At 38.3% G+C, this 24441-nt stretch overlaps 1 protein-coding gene and 1 long non-coding RNA gene across 2 annotated transcripts; both read right to left on the reverse strand.

The window, feature by feature from the left end:
- Window positions 1-723: 723 nt before the first annotated feature.
- Window positions 724-22130, reverse strand: LOC101173707 (chymotrypsin-like protease CTRL-1). The gene is made up of 6 exons (XM_004071503.5): window positions 22002-22130; window positions 10101-10121; window positions 7492-7624; window positions 7051-7304; window positions 4444-4571; window positions 724-2237 (listed from the first exon to the last, which is right to left on the reverse strand). Exons 1-6 carry the CDS (start codon window positions 22057-22059, stop codon window positions 1932-1934), a joined length of 900 nt encoding a protein of 299 aa, XP_004071551.3. The 5' UTR covers window positions 22060-22130; the 3' UTR covers window positions 724-1931.
- On the reverse strand, window positions 11440-15123 carry LOC144994290 (uncharacterized). The gene is made up of 2 exons (XR_013657745.1): window positions 12165-15123; window positions 11440-11749 (listed from the first exon to the last, which is right to left on the reverse strand). It is a non-coding gene; the product is annotated as an uncharacterized LOC144994290 (long non-coding RNA).
- Window positions 22131-24441: the final 2311 nt, after the last annotated feature.

Here is a 24441-nt window from a genome sequence, read left to right on the forward strand (position 1 = left end):
TGTTCTTGTCTGCTCTCCTCGAGAAATGATCTAAAGAGAGTCTGTGTCCTTTCTTCCAACTCAAATATAGTTGAGAAGTGTTGGTTTAGTTTTAGATCCAACAGTGGCAAACTCCTCTTTAATGGTTAATTTGTTTCTTTATTCTTATTTAATCGAGTTAGATGTATAGGGTTACTGATCACAGATCAGTGGGTGCTTAGAGAAAAGATCTGTGTAATAAAGTAAAGAGATCTAGTTTCACATTTATCTACATAAATTTATATTTAGAAATGACAAGGGAAAGTCTACACACTGACTACTAATTTACTAAGGAAACTAAATAAGTTATTTTTTAATGAATCATTTTTATTTTTAAATTTCTTTTCTGACAACAATAAAAACACACCAAAAGAAAATGTTTGAAAAGTGTTTGCATTGTGACTCCACAGTTTATGGACTGAGTGACCCCCCCCCTTTGTTGAACTAGTACTTGTTCCAGTGCCAATACAGACCATTCATTACCTGTATTAATGGCAACAGTTTGTATTTTAAAAAAAAGATACCTGTCCACCACCTCTGTCACACCTCCCATTTAAATTTAAAATGAGCATTTACATTAATGTTTGCTTTTATAGAGGTAATAACAATGCAACAAAATAAAAAAAGGTTGGCTAAATCTTTTTTATCAGTTGTGTCATGATTTGAGTTTGTTGTCTTGTTTTTCGCCCTTGTACTTGTTCTGTCTTGTTTGTTTCTGTTTCCTATTTTATTTTGAAAGTTCTCCGTCTTGTCTGGTGTCTTGAGTTTTACTTCCTTTGGTCCCCATCTGCCCTGATCGTGTTCACCTGTGTCTTGTCTGCCCTGTCTTTATTTAAGTCGTGTCTCTGCCTTCCTCCTGTGCTGGTCCATTAGCCCTGTTATGGTGTTCATGTCCTGTCTAGTTCATGTTCCTGTCTCTTGCCTCGTCCATGCTTCATGCCACTCCAAGTAAGTTTTGTTTGTGTCCTGTGAACCTGCTCTGCAGCGCTTTTTGTTTGTTTTTTGTGCATTAAAACCTCTAGTCCCTGAACTGAGTCCTCCGCCTCTGCATCTGGGTCCATCCGGCTCTCGAGCCAACCCCACATCGTGACAAGTTGAACTTTTACATTAGGTGCCATGAACACTAAGTTCCTTGAAATAGGATGAGACTGGGTTGACCTGGAACAGGCGACAAGAAAAGCCACAAAAGCCAAATGCCTGAACTAGTTCGGCAAGTCCTGAGAAGCCAGCTCAATGGTGAGAATATGACCCAGACACTTAGCAGTCACACACTGCCAGTTATCAGTAGGGGTGGGATTATATAAGCTTGCTTCTTCCCACTCCTTTTCAAGCAATAAATCCATCTCTACTTATACTTTACTTAATGATCACTGTATTTAATTAAGCAAATGTGATTTAAGTGACATTTTTGTTTTGTTTTCTGTCTTTTTAATCCATGCATTTCATAATTTCTGTAATGAGTTTGATATGTATAAATTCATTATTGCTTTGACTACAAAGCTTGAAATAAATCAATAAAATCAAAATCAATAAAATCAGATACCCTGCAGGAAGATGACCTGGAAAAACCTCACACAACTCGGCCCAGAAAACAGCAAAAACACTAATTCCATTTGTAATCATTGTAATAATAAAATAAAAAATCAATCTGACTTTTAGTTTAGAAACAAATACACCAAGACCCCCACCATGTAAAAAATAACACCCAACCATTCTAATAATCCCTGGATCCTTGACATTTGCAAAGGACATCTAGATATTTAACTTTTTGCCACACCTGTGAAACAGTCACCATATGTATAACCTGAGTTTCTCATCAGTGGCTAGAATTGAAGAATCTACTCAGATGAGCAGCAAAACATCTTCTGGATCACCCTTTAAAGTCCTGAGGAACAGAGTCCTGGGAGCTACTTTTATATTTCATTCCCACAAACAAGAACATGGACAAACAGAACAAGAGTAGACAGAGAGAAGAAGTGAGTAAAGTGGATAAGGTTGCTACCACCACTAAATATACTGTCATCAGGTGTAGTAGGAGTGCATCTGACAGTAACAAAGGTTGGTTTTGTGCCAGTGACAACTTCACGGATCCAGTCCTGGTACCAGGACACACGGCTGAAGACTCCAGGATCTCCACAAGAAGCTGAGGTGGAAATTGCAACTCCAGCAAGGATCCATTGAGACTGCTCTCTAATAACAAGTGGGGATCCAGGAATGACCTGTAAGGAAAAAAAGATTTGAAGTGATATTAGTGCAAGGAAAATCTTATTTCTTTATTTTGTTTTTTTTTTTACTATTATTTCGCAGTCCTGATCATTGGATGATGGGATTTTTGCTGATATTTTATCTGCTTTTTTGTTTTTTTTTTAAACATATTTCTCCCAGCCCTGGTCCTCGGGGCACACTGCCCAGCATGTTGAGCACACAGCTGATTCAGCATATCATCCAGCTCTGCAGAAGAATGATAATGGCGGCCATCAAAGGCAAATGTGTTTGAGCAGGGATTGACATTCATTTAAAGTAAAAGTAAAATGTGTATTTAAGTAAAACCACACTTAAAAAATGATGGCTTATTGATTCATTAAGTCACAATGTAAACCTTTGATGTAAAATTACAACAAAACATTGACAAAAATAACAGTATTCTACTGTTGTCCTTTTGTAAATTATCAGACTTTACACCGCAAAACCATCTGGGAGAAATGTTTATAGTATTCTGCTGTCTTTGTGTTGTACAGTACTATACTGTGAACAGCAGTGCAAACTGGGAGGAAATCTGACAGTATTCCATTGTATTTATGTTGTATAATGCCATACTGTAAATTGCAACACAATGTGGGAAAAGCAAAAAGGAAAAATCCTGCAATGTACAGAAAGTGTACAATTTGATTCAAAAATCAGCTGCTCAGGAACATTCGAAACGTTTTATTTGTCTCCCAGTCAGTTTGCATCAGTTTGTCAGCTAAAAGTTTTATTTTGTTAGTTTCTTTTCCCTGGAAATGGGATAATGCAGTATGGGAGTTGACGTTTGAATAGACAGTTCACAGGTTTTGGCAGGCTGCTGACAACTGAATGCTGTTTAACACAATTTTACGTAAATTATAAAAGGTAATTTTACCAATTGTAATGGACAATGTTTACAATATTTAAAATTATAAAGGCTCTACCTATCTGTTTTCAGTTCCTTGTCTTACATCATTCACAAGGAAATACAAATTTAAATATCCCTCCAATATTTAAGGTTCTATTGAAATGTCGACCTTTCATTTGAGCAGATATTATTCTAACGCTTAATACTTTGCCTGATGTTATTGGACATATTTTAACTGTGACCAAGCACAAAAGCTGATACAAATTCACGTGCGGCCAACATGCCCATTGCTGCATGTCTGCAAGCATTTTAATTGCGTCCGAGGCTAAATCTAGTTGTTGTTTTAAGGGGTATTTGTTGTTTTATGGAGTATTTTAAGGGGTAATTGTAAAATCAGAAATGGTTATCAAGTGGCAAAGTGATTATTTAAAGTGCGGCTAATAAGCCACATAGCTTCAGCTTTCAAAATAAGTGCGGCCAAGAAAAAAGTTTAACACTGGCTGCAAATAATTTGGAAATTACGTCCAAATAGTCACATCCTTATATATTTTTTTAAAGGTTTCCAATTCATTTGATCCTTTATACCTTTATTTTCCTTCAGATCAGACATGGTTATTGGCAAAAGCACTATTCGAAAATAATCCAATTATCTTTACTATGATGTATGACACACTGAAATTGTCTTACTTTTGCTCTGTTTTCAGTGTGAACACGAGAATTTAAGCAACTTAACTGGGGAGAAAAAATCTGTTGCAGCTCTACACCTTATACCCATTGTGGAAAACCTTCGTTAGCATACATTATGAGAATTAAAGTCTTAATTACAATCATTATCGAACAAGTAGCATTCAATGAAGTACTTGGAACCTTTGCCTAACTTTGACAGAGTTGTAAGAGAGAAATGATCTACGACTTGTTTAATATCCATACAAATTTTGGAAAGCAGCTGTGCAGTGAGGATTACTTAAATTTTTATTTTGATTAGTAAATGATCTAAGAGAGGAAAAAATACAGTCAGATAGTACCGGTACATTTATAAAATAAATATTATGCAATTCTCTGTTACTATTCATAAGGTTACCTTGTGTTAATTAAGTCGAATGGTGTTAAACAGCATTCAGTAGTTAGCTTTGCTGGTCTTTACCTGTCAAGTAACACCCTTTTGTCTGATCTCACATGAAAAGAATTAAACGTGATTTTACAGTGATCCATTGTAGTACAAATACAGTATTATACTGGCAAAACGGCTGCCTGTAAAATACTGTACATTTACAGTGAAAAGTTTACAGTTTAGCTTGTAAAACAATAAAAATAAAACAACATTAGATGGTTACCTGACATGGATAGGATCCTCCTATTGTGGCACGCATCTCTTTCTCTGTGACATTACTTTGGTTCTGTTTACAGCTGCCCAGTATTGATGCTTTAGCCTCCCTTTGCGTCCTGATAGTTGGACTTTCACCTATTAAAGAAAGAGTTTAAAGCTTAAAAAGCTGCAGGTACATATGCGCAAATTTAATAGGGTCGGCTGTGACAGCTGCTCAGTGCTTGGAAAAGAATCTGCAGCTCTGTTGGTTTCTTATTATCTCTATATCAGAGTTTGTAACAGCCTGAAACTTGTGAACTGACGTCCCTGCTGCTGCGCGCTCCCGTCCCCTGTCACACGCGGCTCACGTGTGTGAGAGAATGAAAGGGGAGGGGTAATCCGTGCATGTAACTAAGGAGTTCTACTTCCGCCGCCTTGAGTGTGAGGCCGACCATTCCCGGCTTGCGACTTCTATAGCAGCGACACGGCAGATTTCGATTGCGAAAGATGGCATATTTCACCCGTTGTCTACAAGGTCTCCCGAAAATCGACGTGAACGGCATCGACAGGATTGTCGACCATTGCGTGGTTACATAGGCAAAATATCGTGTCGAAAAAATATAGTGTCGAAAATACCGGAAGGGAAATGTGTCCTGTTGTAACAAACCTTTGCTGTCACATATATTTATGCAGCAGCTCAGTAATATACGAGAAGATCTTCCAAAAGTTCTTTTATTAATGTTATGAATATTATAAAGCGCCTGTACACTCATCATTTTATATTTAATCCGTGTGGTCAGTGCTTTTTTTGTGGAAGAACTAGTACGGAGCTGAAAGAAGAACCCAGGAGAGGCTAACAACATGGGCTAACAACATTAGCCTTTTGATGGACACAAAATAAATCCAGGACCATGTGGGAAAAGCTGCAATCTGCAGCTTGGCTGCACGTAAATGTGTGGGAATAACATCAGCCTTTATTTTGTCGGGGCACAGCTGCAAACACAATTCCATGTGATTTTTGAACAGTTTCTAAGGACTGAGCGGCATTTCTGCTCTGAAAAGCTCACACACACTGTGAGCTCTGCTCGGTTCTCGTGAGTCCTGCAGCCGCTAAACCAGAGCGGCGGTTCGGCTCGCAGTCCGAATTCTCACATAACAAAACAACAAAACGCACCCGTAACAAAGCACCCTCCCCTCAAACACATTAAAAAATCCAGCTGCCCTGCTCAGAGAGGTTCACTCGGTCCACTGGCACCGGAGCCCGAACGCAGAGCTCGGGTCCAGACGTCGCTGGGTACACATCCCCCCCCCGCATCTCCCTCGTGAGGGGTGAAAGAGAGGGGAGAGCCAGCGCGGCGAGAGCGGAGCGGCGCTTTAAACGGGGCATCCGCAGAGCAGCTGGTCGGTCCCGTATGCGCTCCAAAGCTTTCTTTCAGCGAAACACCATCTATGCATGACGTAAACAAGAGCAGTAGTGACACACGATCGGAATGACCGTTTACATGAGCAACAATCGGTATAACCCAGGTATCTCGATCGGAAAGAGATTTTGATCCGAACGAGTCTGACCGAGGCAAAGTATTCCGAACGGCGTGTTTACATGACGCATTTTGTTTCCGATCAGGCGTTCATTCCGATTCCTGCAAAACGAAACACGACTCGTCTTGCTTGGGGTGAAGTCCTCCCGCTGTGTTCACCATCCATTCGGCTCTCACCGACACATCTACTGGAAAGCTATGAAAGCTTATAGTACTGTTGTACTTTGACGAATTCGCACACAGGCGTACACAACAATGTTGTGATGTCTTTGTCAAGCGTTGAAACACCAAACGGCTTTCTTTTACCCGAAATCCGCTCATATTTACTCAAAACTAGCAACTCATCAAAACTCCCCACAACAATAACACGACCAACAGGAAGTTGTCGGCCTCACATTCAACACATGGAAGTTAACCGGAAGTTCTATCGTGCACGTAGGCTATGGCCTCCGGCTGAGAGTTGGAACACGCACGCGGAGAGCTGTCTTTATTTGTCTTCATTTTCCATAAATGTATTCTTTGTCTGCCATAAAGACAGCAGGTTACACAGGAAAACAGCTTTGAGATAATAAATAAATAATCGATCATTTAGAGAAAAAAAATCAGCACAATGTTTTTTAACCTATTTCCTCAGACTAAAAATGTTAAATCTATTGGTGCTGCTGTGTTAATGTTTCAAATCAATTTACATTTAACATTATTTATTGTTTGAGTTATTTTTCTCAGCATAAAATGGTTCAGTTGGTCAAAATGTTTTAGTTAAAATAAGGACTAACGGATTTTTTATTTTAAGCTTTTCTTCTGTTTTAGACTATAACAGGGTTTCTGTGTGGCAAAATAAATTTAATATTTGTTGAAAGTGGATTTATATTGCTTTTTCTTCTTTTTTTATTGTTAAAAGATACAATTTTAGGTATACTGTATACTTACACAATATTTATAGATACGATAATACATTGTTTCCGCGGCGAGTATGTGTGTGTGTGTGGGGGGGAGACATTTTCTTTTTCCTAAGAGGGGCCTTGCAAAAAATAATTGAGAAGCACTGCTGTAACTGATAGGTGTGTCTGTTCAAAGCAGCTAAAAGAGTCACTTACTGATGAAATCATTTACAGAGACCCAGGAGGAAATGCCGCCATCGAACGTGCTCATGTTTGAGGCTAAGGAAATTGCCTGGAAGTTGTTCGAAAAACGGATTGGGCTTTTCAGCCTCAGAAGACAAATTCCAGAGTTGTTCCCATTTTTATTTTCAATGTTGCAAACTATAATACTAAAAAAGGCACTGTATCCAATAGGAAAGGAAGAACGGTTCCTCACACCCACAAAAGCCGATGTGTTGTTGATGTCAGAGCTGGATATAAGAAAAAAATATTAAGGCAAATCTTAAAGATTTCAGTAAACAGATATTTTGATATGGTGGTTACGAATAAGCATATTACAGTTTGTTGCATAAATAGCTAGAAGTCTGAATAGTTGGAAGTAAGTCTGTAAACTTTCCTTTTTTCCTTCCCCCAAAAAAATTAATATCTAGATCTTACGGTTTTACGCAGCTGCCATCTGTGAGCACCCACTCATCTGTGATCAGTGACCCCTCACATCTGAATGCTGGGTGGAAATAAACCAGCCAAGGGGAATCTCCTGGAGATACATTCTCCACAACTGTGGAATTATCTGTCAAAAAGAGGAGGGAGAAGTGTAAGAACATTTGGCAAAAAAAATATATATATATACTATGGACCTTTAACCTAATTTGCTAAACCATGATAAACTCAATTTGTATGTTTTATTTGTTTCTTCACATCTTACATGAATTCTAACCAAAGAAACGACTAAATGAGCAACTAAACAACTAAGTGATATAAGCTGCTTTTGTATGGAGTCCTATACTGTTCATAATTAAATAAATAAATATTAAATTCAATAAGTAAATATGGCCTCATACAAATACACAATCAACCAATAAATATCTCATAAATATATAAAAAGATCATGAAATTGTGAAAAACCTGCACACAGATTTTAAATTAGCCATTATATTATTCAATATATTTCATTTTGCTTTAAAGACCTGTTCATTATTTTAAAACAGCATTTTAAAATATTCATTTTATTCATGTGGAATATTATTATAATTCTACTTCTTTTTCAGAGCCTTGGTTTTCAAAATCAATATTTTCCAAAGTAGCTTTGTTTTTATTTCATGTTGCTGTTTTTCACAATGGCGTATTTTTTCATGAGGAGCTTTTTCAGAAGAATGGGTCTATCTGTCAATCAAACCAGACAAGGCGGAGACACTTTTGTGATTGGCTATTCCTTTACTCAGACATGAGCAGCAGCACCCTGACTACATCGGTCGAAGATGTTTCAGCGAACGTGACGGCGCGATGCCCACTCCTCAACACTAGGGGGAGTATGCACCTAAACATATCCACAGTGTTACCAGAAATTGGGCAGTTTTGGCTCTAAATTTGCGGATAAAAGTGGTTTGGGCGAGTGTGGATAATTCGGGTGATTTTGTGGTCAGTTCGGCAATTTTCATCTTCTCATGAACAACTAGTAGTGGTCTAAGTTAGGCTGAGTGGTCGTTGGAGTTCCACAAAACTTCTATGAACAGTTCATTAAACACACCATGCCACGTGTGGGAGGAGCTAGCAGCCAACGCTTTAGCCTGATAGCCACTTGGAGCTGTACCTGTGTTTATCTCACTTAAAATGCATGGATGCACAATCAATGCACATGCAGAATGTTAAGAGATCAGGTTTATTTATTTTGAATAGTTCCACATGATAACAATGTTTCCATGTTTGAGTTCATGAGATCATCCCAGAGAGGCTCTGCTTCAGCTCCTGCAGTCAAACGACGTCAAAATTACGTGTAAATGTGTGTATGTGTGAGCGCAAGTTAAGGGTCTGTTGTTCAGTTCGCCAGAAAGGTAATAATAAAAAAGTATATCCAAAGTATAGAGACCGAATCTTTTAATAACCCGCTCTGGAAGCATCTGAACGGGGAAGTGAACCCCAAATCAAACCCCGGATCTCCGCTGCGTTTTACAACCAGAAAGAGAAACTTTCGCAGGAAAAGTTCAACATTTTCCCAGAGGGGGAAAAAAAAACAGTGGACCTGATTTATAATCATTGTCTCAATGAAAATAGAAAAAATATCATAAGGTTCAGGAGGCCCGAGCATGCTGCTTCCGCTATCCGCTGCTGCCTGCTCTGACTCTCTGTCGGTCCGCCAGCTCGCCTCCTGCGAGCCGACATAAGGCACAATGACGTCAGACTGGATCTGTGAGCTCAGACAGCAGAGCTGTTACTTGCAGAGCAAAGGAGAGCTGAGTGAATGACGTGACAGTCAGGAGTGTTTCACGGGGAACTTGGACACGTGGACAACCGGAGCTCCCTTTGGTCCACACAAACCCTCAAACTACAAAAACAGAGTCATCCATGTTTGCACATTTTGCTGCAGACAGATAGTTTGTATCAAATGTCAGCAAAGCCGCGCGGATATCACCGAAATATGTCATCTCTCTGACTGGCACACAGCTGAGCGGGTATCGAGGAATAAGAGTCGATTTCCATGGATGAGCCAATGAGCATTTAGATCCCGCCCACTTTCAATGATTGACAGATAGACCCATTCTCCTGAAAAAGCTCTTCATGAAATAAATAAGCCATTGTGAAAAACAGCAACATGAAATAAAAACATAGCTACTTTGGAAAATATTGATTTTGAAATCCAAGGTTCTGAAAAAAGAAGTAGAATTATAATAATATTCCACATGATTAAAAATGAATATTTTAAAATGCTGTTTTAAATAATGAACAGGTTTTTAAAGCAACATGAAATATATTGAATAATATAATGGCTAATTTAAAATCTGTGTGCAGGTTTTTCACAATTTCATGATCTTTTTATATATTTATGAGATATTTATTGGTTGATTGTGTATTTGCATGAGGTCATATTTATTTATTGAATTAAATATTTATTTATTTAATTATGAACAGTATAGGACTCCATACTTTTGCAGACATTTAATTTGGATAACAACATACATTCAGCTCATTTCTTAAGTTTTGAAGAGATAAATTATATGGAAAGGAACATCTAAATGCAGAAAATAGAGAACTAGCACTTGAATGCTCACCAGTCACTGCTGGGTGACAACCTGAAATAAAGACCAAAAAAACAAACATGTTGATCCAAGAATCCATTGTGCTGAAAGAAATTGTGCACATATAAAGTTACATCAAATCAAATCAAACTTTATTTGTCTAGCACTTTTTGAACTTGTGTTACTCAAAGTGCTGTACATGAAAACATACCCAAATTCTAAAAACAAAAAGCAAAACCTTTGTTACGGTTGTGGCCGTACGCAGGTTAGTTTTTTCTTCTTATGCTGTGTTTTATGTATTTTATTTCTATCAGAGTGGAACTTCTTGATTTTTGTGGATCTTTGTCCGTCTGTCTGATTGTTTTCAGGTGTGGTGCTGGAAAGGTGTGGCTCCCATTGGACCTAAGCTGATGGAGGCAGCATTTAAAAGAACTGTGTTTGACCTCCAGCCTGTGAGAAGAGAATTTTGCTGCAACCTGTTGCCACTGTAGCTTGGTGCTCTTTGCCACATGTTCTGTAGTTTGTGTTGTACTTTGTAGACATTAAAAGTGGCATAATTACGGTGCAAATCATTCCACAAATCACTCGAAACAAGATTTCAGAAACCAAAATGTAAAGAACAGAAGTGAAAAAAAACATTTCAGAAAACGAAATCAATTTCCAAAAAACAAAATGACATCTTCAGAAATGAAAAACATTTCTAAACTGGAACAGGCAGGTACTATGGGACAACGCTGATTGGATGATGATGTTTGTCAACCATTTGAACTGAAAAGTATTTTAAATGAAGCGATGCTGGATTTTATCGTCCAAACAACAATGTACCATAATAATCCCCGTATTTGCCATTTACATATTAATAAAAAATGCAGCAAACTGCTAATGAACTTTTAAATTCCTTTTTTAAATTTCGCCAGACACACGAATCACGATGTCTTTAACCTGCTGCATAAGCCTGATTGGTTGTAAAGGATGCAGTGGGGAGTGAAAGACGAGTCATAATTCCTGGCTTTAGCGTTGGGCTGATGATCTGGAAAACCACATTTATAAGGAATCGCATCAAACACTTGTACAACTCCAAACAACTTAATGTTCCTTTAAGCAAAACCCCAGTTTAAAATGTTCATATTAGACTTGCTTCATTTAGGAGTTTTTCCATGTTTACCAATTTAGGTTTTAAAGCTATATTAACAAAGTTGATGTTATTTTTTCAAAGCTGTTGTTTAGAAATGTTTCTTTGTCAATGCAAAAACTGAATGCAGATGTGAGGATTGTAATAATGGATATGAAAATAAACAAATTTGTTTCATAGCAATGCAGTATATTTATTGAAAACTTAACATGAATATGTTATTCAATAACAGAAACAAAGAAACGGTTGTGGATTTTCCTTTATGGGCTTCTTCATGCAGTCAATCAAATGTTACGTTTACATTCAGCATTTACTCAGCGTACCTGTCAGTCACATTTATTAGAGGAAAAAATGCATATGGGAAAAGTCTGTTTGTGCTTAACAACTATATCAAAAAGAGTCATGTCAGGGAGGTTTTGTCCACATTGCTGCTCAGCATCACATCTGTCGTGTTCTGTTGAAAACAGAAACACTCCAGAGGAAGATGCACAGGTAAGGGATGCCAGTTCCTGCAGCTTCCTCTGCACTGGACTCCAGCTCAATGAAATCCCTGAAATAAATTAATAAATAAAAATCCCTGCAGCTGCTGTTCATCTTTCATTCAGGAAAAGGTTGAGTTCATCAAAATGAGGAGAAAACAGGTTATACCACAAATTCATTAGGGAGGGGTCAAAACACCAAATTCAGATTAAAATACATTATTTCATTCTTATAAAAACACATTCTAAAACACTTTGGTATTCCCCCTCTGCGTAAAAGACAATTTTTCTTTTTTTAAGATTTTTATTAGACTACAGACTTTGCCACCGTTAATGACACACCTGGACATGTCTGATGATGTGCACATCCAGTCATTTACTGTCATGTTTCTGTGCACTGACACACTCTAAAGTCACAGATCTTAAAAAGTGTGAATAAGAAGCATTCATAAATGTTATTCTGAGACACACACTGCTGCAGTATACCTGACAGCTTTGCTGATTATGCGGCTGGTACACCTGTCTGTGACCCCCCTCTCCAGCTGATGTGGTAACCTGTCATAAACGTATGACTAAAGGATCTTGGATCTGTCTGTAAACACCCACCTAGAAATCATGTTTAACGCTTCATTACTGCTTAATTAGATCAAAAAGATGTCCCTCCGTACCTTATCTGTGGATGACGTGACTGCATTTCCTGATGTGCGCCGTCTTTACACTGCTGCTTCTGACAGAATCCTCTCACAGACATTTCGAAACATTTGTAAACCTGGTTGGTGCTGATATTTCTGTATGCGCTCTGTCATCATCACATCCACAAAAAATTCAAAGATTAACGTTTAAGTTAACGTTTTATCCTTTCGTCCTTCCCTTTCATTGTTTACCTGCAGAACGGACGTCATCTACACAAACCACTTCCTGGTGACCGTTCTGCTTCAGATGAACTATTTTAAAAAAAGAATTTAACCCTTGTGCTATCTTAGATGACCCCACCCTTACTTTGACGTGTTCTTCCTACCATGACAACGGTGGATAAAGGTGGAAAGATTTCATGTAATCCATGGACACCAGTGAAGATCACAAATCATTGAAGAAAAAAGGTTAAGCGCACTGTCTAGTGGGTCTAGATAACCCAACTCCCAATGTTAAAGTGCCTAGGATAACACAAGGGTTACACCTCCATTATCCATTTGCTGCATTTTTTATTTAATATGTAAATGTGAAATTCATGGATTATTAGGTACATTGTTGTTTGGACGATAAAATCCAGCATCGCTTCATTTAAAATACTTTTCAGTTCAAATGATTGACAAACATCATCATCCAATCAGCGTTGTCCCATAGTACCTGCCTCTTCCGGTTTGGAAATGTTTTTCATTTCTGAAGATTTCGTTTTTGTTTTCTGGAAATTAATTTTATTTTCTGAAATGTTTTTTTCATTTTTGTTTTTTAAGTTTTGGTTTCTGAAATTTTGTTTTGTTTTCTAAAATGGAACACTGCTTTTGAGCCTTTTTTTTAAATTGTCATTGTGATCTTAAAAATACTTTTGTATGTATGCACTTCAGGGCCACGGTACATAATACATTTAACAAATATTCTGTATAAAATGCATAAAATAGTAATTGTAAAAATGGTAATATTTTTTATTTGTGGAATAAAATTCATCTCAGAGTCGAAAATAACACTGAGGTTTCTCTCACACTGCGAAGTTTTATAATTTTTTAGATAAAACAATCTCTCTCGTCTTCAAAACCGATCACTGAAAGCTCTGTTTTGTCCTGGTTGAGCTGTAAGAAGTTCTCTGCCATCCATGACTTAATGTCTAAAATACAATTTAAAAGTATGTTGACAGACTCTCCGTCATCAGTAGACAAAGCGATGTAGAGTTGTGTGTCATCAGCATAACTTTAAAAACAAACACCATGCCTCCTGGGGGGTATTCCAGGAAGCATGTTTAAACTAGCCTGAACTCTGGCTGAAGTCCGCCTGAACTTGCTTACTCTGGATATGTCGGTTCCAAAAGACCGGATATGAGTTGGCATAATTACGCTCGACTTGGTAACCCTGGGTTAATGCATGTGCATGTCAAGTACATAAATACATTCTCAATAGATCGCCGATTTCTGGAGTCACCATGGAAACGCGTGGAAAATAAGAAAGCGCTGTACTTCGGTGAGACGGAGTCTGAGGTTTTAATGGTGGCGTATGGAGATTATACGCCCATCAAAAAAGTAATATGGCTGCATCATCAAAAGAAAGAGTTTCTGCTTGTAGTAAGAACAGACAAAGTAAACGCATGAGTTTCTGATCTTGTTTCCATTTTCCCTGTGATGCATATATATATAACTTTTCCAATTTTGCCACCTTAAATGAATTACTTCTATTGGTAACAAATAATTGAGTTAAATTTAATCAACCTAATTTCCTACGTCTATAAAACTCAACAATTGTTCATACAGCTCAAATTTATGTATTTATCTAACTAAATGTCATATTACTCCAATTGAATTAATCTTTTTTCCATCTTAATTAATTATATTTCTTGATCTCTCATATGTCTAAGTATGAGCCGGCAGATATGCTCATTTTTATAACAATAAAAAGGACGGGAAAAAGAATTCATTTAAGAATTTTCCATCATTGTCGTTAAATCTACTCTCAGTGGGGGTGCTATATAAACTCATCATCCTCTCCTTCACTCTTACTCATGGTGCAGAGACATAAGCACAGTAGGACTAAACAACTCAGCAAAACATGGCATAAAGGCCCGTACACACCGGGACGAATATTCGCCAGGCGTTATTCGCCAGCGTTTTTCGCCACGTTTTTTGTGTTCACACCCAGGCGATTTTCGCTGACGATGAGTGGAGTGAACATGCAATTTCATTCCCTGACATTAGATGGCGCTTAATGTAAAACAGAAATACTCCTGTACACAAGGTGGCGCTGCGCAACTTTACGCTTCTGAAAGTCGCTTTTCACTCAGAAGAAGAGAGCAAGTATTTACACGCTTGTCAGAATCAAACAAAGAAAACATGAATATTTCAAGCACCAGTAGCTCCAACTGGTGCTTGGTTCGGGGATATTTTAGAATGTCCGTCATTATTGCTTCGCGGCTGTGTGTAGACGCTACTTGGCGTCTATCTTCTTCGCTGGTATGTGTGCTCAGCAAGGCAGTTTTGTGTTTGAGCGCCCCCAAGTTGTGTTTTACTGTAACTTCAGAAGCTCCAGACACGTGAGCAAAAGCGACATTCTCATTGGTCGAGTAGATTTCGACGCGACGCGTCGAAAAAAAAAAACGAACCCGAGGCGTTTTTTTTTTTTGACGCTTTAACGCCTGGCGTTTTTTCGCGTCGGTGTGCACACTCTCGTTGGTGCCCTTTGTTTAGTCACGAGGCGTTAAACGTCGGCGAAAATCGCCGGCGAAATTCGTCCCGGTGTGAACAGGCCTTGACACAGTAAAACAGCTAAAGAACTAAACACATTTGGTCAAAAAGCCACACTTAAACCAAAATCCGTCCAGACAGGCAAAGGAAATGGTATCCCACAATCTTTTGCGGTGCTGATCTAACGGCAGCACCAAAGTTACACCTACTTAATTGAATTAATTTGAATGAAAGTAGAATAACTGTCTGAAAACTGCGTGTTATTTTTAAACTGACTTAAAAAACAAATGATTTATCTTAACTGAAGCAAATAACTATGTTAGATAAAAGTAAAAAAGTTTATCTTTCCAACATCCATACGTGGTCTGATCACCCTGTCACCGTGGAAAAAGTATTATCTGAGCTTCTTCATCCACTAAATCATCTTCAAATGGACACGCCATGCTGCTTCACCTCTCTGTAAACAAACTAACCTTCAACTAAACCTGCTCCCGACCAGGTTATGTTCAGAACATGAGTTGCCATGGCAACTTGACCTAGGCTAAGGAAGTTGATAACCTCAGCTTTCGGTTCCAGAAATGGAGGTATGTTTCAGGGTAGGTCAAGTTGCCATGGCAACTCATGCTCTGAACATAACCTGTGGCCTCTTGCACAAAAGTAGAATTAAGACATCCGGGATAAATGACTGAGCTGAGCTCAATGTATCCAAAACATGTGCGTCCAGGCTTAATCGGTTGCACAAAGACCAAGCCAGGATGAGCAGACACGGATTCATCAAGCCAGGTGTAACCAATCCTGGATAGGTGCGCGCTCACGGCTCACTCAAATAGACCCCGCCACAGATCACAGATTAACCGATTCACCATGGCAACCAGAGCCGCGTACTTTTCCCCGTCGGAAGCACAAATCCTCATGGAGGCATATGAGGAGGTAAAAGATATAATTAAGAAGAAAGGCAACACCACCACAGTGATAAAGCACACTCAAGATTTTTTTAAATTAAATTACCAGCCAATTAATTATATGAAAATGTAACTTGTCATTTCAACCAGAAAATGTTATGTTTGTAAATCTTACGTGAATGAATCATGTTGATCGTACATAAAAATAATCCATTTAAAAGTTACTAATTTCAATCATGTTGATCCAACATGATACCGTTAAATTGGATACATTAGTAATCGCAAGGAATTGTGGGATTCCATTTTCTTTGTCTATCTGGGCAGATTGGGGTTTAGGTGTGAGTTTTGGTCCATGGGTTTTATTGTCTAGCTGTTTTAACTAGTGATTTAAACTGATATGTTTATTTCTTTTCTGCACCATGAGTTAGAGTGTGGGAGAGGATGATGACCAAACCCCTTGTGCGGTAAACTGTTCATGTAACTTAAAACAGAATTTGCGTTATTTGAACTCCTGTCTTGTCATGTGGGACATTACTGCGTATTTAATGTCTTTGATGTGAAAATTAAAAGACCCCTTGGTTGAAACTTTGGAAAACTTTATCAATGTCAGATGTATAAATAAAATTAAAGCAAAAAATTAAGTTATATCAACATAAATTGTGTTAGGTAGTCATACAAATTTAAGTTGAATAAACTTAATTTAATGAGGTGTGACCAATTGAAGTGATTCAATTAAGTTGGATCAACTTTTATTTCTTGAGAGTGAGCAACAATATTAATTTAAAGTTGGGTCCAACTGCAGTATTTAGATTGAATCCACTTAAATTTATTAGTTTGAACCTAAGTACATTGAGTAGGACCAATATGATTCATTTTTGTTCAAGTAACGCTGTCTAATCATGTGGAAATCATTTCCATAATTTTTTTATGTTCATTCAAAGTTAACGTTTTTTGAGTGTAGTTTACCTGCTTTGTTTTCTCCTTATTCAATAAAGGAACATAATGTTACACATTGTGTTTTCATATTTTAATGGAATGTGTATTATTTTGTATGACAGAGTACTAGGGCCCCACTGAGGAAAAAGGATAAAGTCATAAATTTATGAGGCTGGTTCTTTCTGCAGAAAAGCAACATATTCTTTTTACTGTTTTGATAGTTATGACAATGTGATACTTGATATTCTGGCACATCAGCATGTCTTTGTTTATGAAACCATACTGAGGTACAATTTCACGAAATGCCCCACATCTGTCATTTTAACAACTGTCCTCCTTTAAAACAACTGGTTACAATATTATGACTTGTCTTTTTTTCCCTCTGTGGCCCTAATATTCTATCATTTTATATATAGCCTTATAGTCTATGGGAAACTTAATTATCTAATGATAGCAACATCATCTAAAACTCATTATTTATCCAAAATGATTGAAATTAATGATCACTAATGTTTAAATAATGACAGGGGGTCTAGTTATAAGTGATAACAATGTATAGTAAGCAATGAAATAACTATTGGTTTCCATTTGTGGCGACTGCTGACTGACATTAGGGATGAGATTAAATAGATCCTGGAATTTAGCCTGGTCTGGAGCAGGCTAGCTCCACAGAATAAATCTCCATGGTAATTTATACCATAACATATCCTCCTGCCCCCTATCCAGCTTTAGTGCAACCGGATTGGGGATCAATTGAGCCAGGATCACCAAGATATCCTGGCTTAATCCCTTATCCTACTTTTGTGCAACAGGCCCCTGTTCTGGAGCAGGTTTAGTTGAAAGTTAGTTTGTTTTCAGAGAGATGAAGCAGCATGGCGTGTCCATTTGATGATAATTTAGCAGATCACCATGAGAGGGTGATAAGACCACGTAGGGATGTTGGAAAGATAAACTTTTTTACTTTGATCTAGCATAATTAACTGCTTCAGTTAACATTAATCATTTTTTTTTGTTAAATCAGCTTAAAAATAAAACGTAGTTATCAGACGGTTATTTTACTTTCATTCAAATTAATTGAATTACCGTAAATTCCGGACTACAAAGCGCACCCGATTACAGGCCGCACCCACCTATTTTCACATGTTTAACTAATGTTATACATACACAAGCCGCATCAGAGTACAAGCTGCATGAATTAGGCAACATTGTCATGCTGACGGATCACGTCCTGACTCACAGAGCAAGTGTGCTTTATTGGCACACAGTGGGTGGAGTCAGCTTTCCCTCAGGCTCATGTATATAAGTTTATTTACATCTGCCAAACAGTATGCACCTCTATTCTGTTCACAAGTTCCTCAGTTATGGTTTTTATTTTATTTTATTTTTTTAACTTATTGACAATCTAGGTATCATACATAAAATTACAAACAGTAACCATATAATCAACATTACATCCCTCAGTTATGATGAGGAAATTTACATCCGCGATCCCACATTTCCCATGAGTCTTAGGGGCTAAAGGCGGGGCCGATGCCCGGCTCGCCATTCTGTTGTACGTGTTTAAGAATGAGCAAGTATCAGCAGTGCATGGAGGAGTGAACGGGTAAAGCTCTCCTTCCGCTTGTGTCGCGGCAGCGTTATGGGAGTAACAGGGCTGGTTAAAAAACACGCTAGTAAAATAAAGCAGCGACGACTGAAAAGCCCGCGCCTCAGCACGATACGCGCACCTCCTCGCGGCGCATGGGTCAGAAGTTTACTTCCACAACAAACACTTGCTCCGCGGACGCCTCGAGTAAGCCCTGGCTGCAGCCTGCAGAATGGCTCGACGCCTCCGCGCTGCCGCGCGCTCCTTGTCTCCCCTTCCTATCTACTCCGACAGCTCTGGCCAGGGCGGCTTCAAGGAGGAGCGCTTCGTCCCCATTGCGCCGGTGAACGGAGCAAATCGTGTCTGTGCAGAGCAATCGGACTTAATACTGTACGTTTTGTGTATGAGGGGCGGATGCGTTGTTACGTGTGGGAGCCTTCAGACTGCCATCGGCCCCGCAGCTCACACGACACGCAGTCTCCAGCTCACACGGAGGCTGTGAGCGTTTCAATGCAAAACTCTGCTCAGTCCTTAATAACCGTTAAAACGATCACGTCAATTTGTGTTTCCAGTCGTGTCCCGACAAAATAAAGGCTGCTATTATTCCCATATATTTACGTGCAGCCAGCCGAGTCACTATGACTCAGAGGTAAATTCACTCCATGCGCTGTTCTCTCCGTCACGCAGCTGACCGGCTTTTCCAAACCCGTTGGTGATGGTGGATTTTTTCACGCTGCTTTTAACGATTGCTTTTAACTTGAAAGCTTCATCATATTGTAACGGCGATCACGTGCACGTTGGGTCTAATGGCACCAAAGGATTCTGGGATGCGACTGGGCATGCGTGTTTCGTTTTGTTGAACCATGACTGAAGTGTCTAAGACCTGAAGTGAGGTCCATGCTGTTTGGCTGCTTAGAGGTGTGTTGAAAAATAAATGACTTGTGTTTGGTGTTAGAGAATTCAAACCATTCACTGTGTCTGAAAATACATACACGGCGGCCGCCAATAAAATCCATAAATTAGCCGCGTCACTGAAGTAGCGGCTTATAGTCCGGTAATTACGGTAAGTAGGTTTAACTTTGGTGCTGCTGCTAGATCGGCACCACATTGAATTCCGGGATACCATTCCCATTGCCTGTCTGGATAGAGTTGGGTTTAAGTGTGGGTTTTTTGTCCAAATGTGTTTCGTTGTAGCTTTTTTACTGTGTATGGTGTAGTTATTTTGTCCAGTTATGTTTAATTTCTTTCTGCACCACGAGTGAGAGGAAGAGAGAGGATGATGAGTTTATTTAGCAGCCCTGGTCCTAAGTAAGGCAATGTCTAAGTCCAAGAAATGATTTACAAAAACCAGTGATCCGTATTGCAAATCCATTTTGTTTCATTTATTGTTTAGCTAGAAAAATGAGAATAGTAGTTAAAGAATTACCACAAATTAAGATGGAAAATTATTATTGGAGTAATATGACATTTAGTTAGATAAATATGTACATTTGAGTTGTAAAAGAATATTGAGTTGGGTAGATGTAATGAAAAATTTAACTCAATTACTTGTCACCAAATAAATTAATCCATTTAAGTTGGATAAGTTATATATATAGGTGCCACAATGAAAATAGAAATCAGATAGAAACTTGTGCGTTCACTTTCTCTGTTCTTCTACTACAAGCAGAAACTCTAAAAACTAATTTTTTGATGGATGTATAATCTTCATATGCCGTCATTAAAATCTCAGACTCCGTCTTACTAAATATAGCGGTCTCTTTTTTTCTCCATGCGGCGATCCATTGAGAATGTCTTTTTGTACTTGCTGTTACCAAGTCGAGCGTAATTACGCCAACTCATATCTGGTCTTTTGGAACCGACATACTCAGAGTAAGCAAGTTCAGGTGGATTTCAGCCAGAATTCAGGCTTAAAGTCAGGGTAGTTTCCAGGAAGTATACTTCCTGGAATACTCCTCTGATGATGTCCCTAAGTGGCAGCATATACAGATTAAAAAGTAGTGGGCCTAAAATTGAACCTTGGTTGACCCCACAATTGATTTCAACGACCTTTGAGGAGTATGTATCTATTCTCACATAAAATCTTCTATTTTTTAAATAGGAATAAAATTATTTCAGAACAGTAGAGACGCCTACACCTCTCAGCCTGTTGAGTAAAATACTGTGGTCTACTGTGTCAAATGCTGCGCTCATATCCAGTAATACCAGGACCAAGAGTTTCTGAGACTCCAGGTTACATGAGAATCATTTATTTGAATAGGGGGGACAGCGCATATTAATAAACATTTCTGTCAATATGCCAGAGTTAGCCAAAGGGCTATTTTTCACATCTAACATCATTTCCTATTTTAACAAGTCTCTGTTAAAATAGAGACTCGTGGTTTGTCCTAAAACCAGACTGATACTTTAGGGGTTATTTTTATTTAAAAACTAATTAAATTAAATCAAAACTGTTTTTTCTATCATTTTATTTTAAAATGGTAAATTGGATACTGGTTTTTAATTACTAAAGTTGTTGTATCTGATCTACTCTTCTTCGGAAGAGGCCTCACCGCTGCCGTTTTAACCCTTGTGCTATCTTAGATGACCCCACCCTTACTTTGACGTGTTATTCCGACTATGAAAAAGGTGGATAAAGGTGGAAAGATTTCATGTAATCCATGCAAACCAGTGAAGATCACAAATCATTGAAGAAAAAAGGTTCAGCGCACTGTCTAGTGGGTCTAGATGACCCAACTCCCAATGTTAAAGTGCCTAGGATAGCACAAGGGGCAAGAATGATGTGAGGATTGGGTCTAAAAGACAAATTTTAGTCATTTATATATCACATTTATAAATTCTAAATGGCTTATTGTGAATCGGAAGAGAAAACTGGCACGAATTCAAGCTCAGCACATCAACATTTGCTTAAAGCATTATTTAACTTTAAACAAATGTTTATGTTTTTATGTTTTTATGATAAGCTATTATGATAAGCGATAAGTGAGATTGTTGGATTAGAGCCAAAAAGTAAATAATCTGTAAACTGTACCCATTAACTGGATTTTACTTATAGGCTTGGCTAGAGAGTCAGCAATCAAACCACATGCCTCTCTTTGGCCACTTTTTCCATTCGTTATGTGAAAAAAAAATTGAGAGGGATTTCTACATCGAATCCCTCCAGGCTTTCAGGAGTCTCCCACAGAGCCTTCTTCCAGTTAAAATGTTAAGATAAATTACCATGTGAAAATCTCACCAAAATTTTCAACTGCCTCATGTGGCTCTTCTTGTTTTAGAGAACTGCATGACTGAATTTTGAATGTTAAAATATTTTCTTGGTATCAGAAATAAATCAATTCAGCGAGTTTTGTTTTAAGGTAACAAACACATCACATTGACACAGGACCTATTTCAAAACTTTTATTGGACTAAGTAAATGTTAACTTGATACTAGTACTCTATTGCTTTTAATTATATTTAAAATACTAAATTTACTATTACATCTAAGAAATATTATTAGGTCATATTTTCTTACCTAAGAAAAGCAAAAGGGTCATCAGAGTGAATCTGCACACAAACTGCTGGAGAGCCATCTTCAACACGATCGTTTTTCCACAAAGTCTCAGACTTAAAATGCTGGAGTTCTTCAGAACTCCACCCACAGTTTGACACTTATTAGGCAAAGCGAACTACAGTCTCACTACAAGCCAGTACAAGTTCTGTACATTCCATCATTTTATCACTTTTTTTAATCATGGTGTGCGTATGTGTATGTGTGTACGTGTGTGTGTGTGTTTGTGTTTGGGGGGGGGGGGGGGGCTTCGGCACTGTTTGTCTTGTCCACTTGTTTTTACATTTTATTGTATTTTATGCACAGCACTTTGAGTGACATGTGTTGTTGTAAAAGTGTTATATAAATAAAGGTTGATTCGATAAAGATTCCTGTGTTTCAAGATTCCTAAGTTCAAAAGCTGCACAGTGATTGATATGGGCTTTACATACGAGAGTTCCTCTGCTTTGGTCTGTCCTCAGTATGAAATTGTCATACAGAGTAAACTGAGATCTTTCATTTACCAGAAAATAAACAGGTCAAACATGTTTTACCTGGGGGGTATTCCAGGAAGCATGTTTAAACTAGCCTGACTTTAAGCCTGAACTCTGGCTGAAATCTGCCTGAACTTTCTTACTCGGGGTATGTGGGTTCCAAAAGACCGGATAAGAGTTAGCGTAATTGCGCTCGACTTGGTAACCCTGGGTTAATGCACGTGCACAGGAGGTACATAAAGACATTCTCAATAGATAGCCGATTTCTGGAGTCACCATGGAAACGCGTGGAGAAAAAAAGAAAACGCTGTTCTTCAGTGAGACGGAGTCAGAGATTTTAATGACGGCGTATGAAGATTACCCGTCCATCAAAATAGTAACACGGCTGCATCATCAGTAAAAGAAAGAGTTTCTGCGTGTAGAAAAAGAGCAGACAAAGTAAACGCACGAGTTACTGATCTTGTTTCCATTTTCCTTGTGACGCATATCTATATAACGTATCCAATTTTGCCAACTTAAATGAATTACTTCTATTGGGAACAAAATATTGAGCTAAATTTATTCAACCTAATTTATTACGTCTATAAAACTCAATAATTGTTTATACAACTCAAATTTACATATTTATTTAACTAAATGTCATATTACTTCAATTCAATTAATCTTTTTTCCATCTTAATTAATTATATTTCTGCAAAGGAGGTGTGCACCCTGAACAGCTCACCAGTCTGTTGCATTAATGTTACAGAAAATAATTCACTTACTTGCTATGAAAATCCAGGCACCAAGGAAAATTAATATAAAGTGTCAGTTATGACTGTAACTCAAGACATTTATTTATTTCATTTGATCTCTCATTTGTTCCAATAGGTTTCAGTGCAACAATGAACTAAACAATATTTCAAACTGGAAATTTTGCTACCAAACACGTGTGTATAAAACAAGTAGTTCAAAACAGGAAAAAATATCAAATTAAATATCCTATCACCACTTATTACAAAAACACAGTCCAAATCAGTACAGCCAATAGGGCTCAGCATGTCATGGTACTCCTGGGAGTCCTCTCCTTTCCCCCTCCCTTCTCTGCTCATCCTCCCCAGATTGGACCTAGCTGTTGGCACTCCCCTCCTCATTTCGCCAGCTATTTAAGATGGATCTTTTCCAGCATTCATCTCCAAACTATTGCCCCACTATAGTTCAGTTCCTGGTCTCATGCTACTTTGTGACTTTAATTCGCTCTTGACCTACGCTATCTCATGTACTTGCGTCTACCTCCTTGTCAACAGGATTATCCACCACAAGACCTGGGTTCAGTCATCCACTCTCTCCATCTGGTTACGCCTGAAATTCCCGACCTCCAGCCACACCATGACTCTACTCCACGCAGCCGCACCATCAACCCTCAAGTCTAATAACGCTGGATCTCCAAATTTGTGCTACGCGTCACAACAGAAAGGGGAAGACCTTACTCACCGTCTGGACCTCAGTTCTCATTACCTCTTCCTCCGGGACTCGCACTCCACCATCATCCCTAAGAGTTGTCTCATTTTCCACCATCAGTTGCCAGAACGCTTCCACGTATTATCTCATCCTGGACTATCACGACACAGCATACAGTAATGAAACCAAAGTTAGCTCTACAGGCAAAACCTAAAGGACAAACCCTAATGCCTTTTTTTTAAATATTATTTTGTCTAAAAAAAAAACAAGACATAGATTTGAATAAAAATATCCATTTGACATCATTTTAAAAGTTAAAAAAAAGAAAACTAGCCCAGATATCACCGTACCACTTATATTTAAAGTCCTCCACAGGGGGAGGAGTTTAAATATCTTGGAGCCCACAGAGTTCCAAGAAAATGTCCTCCTCACAATTAAACCACCAGCAGCCTGAACCACTGATATAAAGCAGGATGGATCCATGCTTTCAT

This window comes from Oryzias latipes, chromosome 8 (genome assembly GCF_053564925.1).
Source record: "Oryzias latipes strain Hd-rR chromosome 8, Olatipes_Hd-rR_3.1".
Classification (NCBI taxonomy): Eukaryota; Metazoa; Chordata; class Actinopteri; order Beloniformes; family Adrianichthyidae; genus Oryzias; species Oryzias latipes.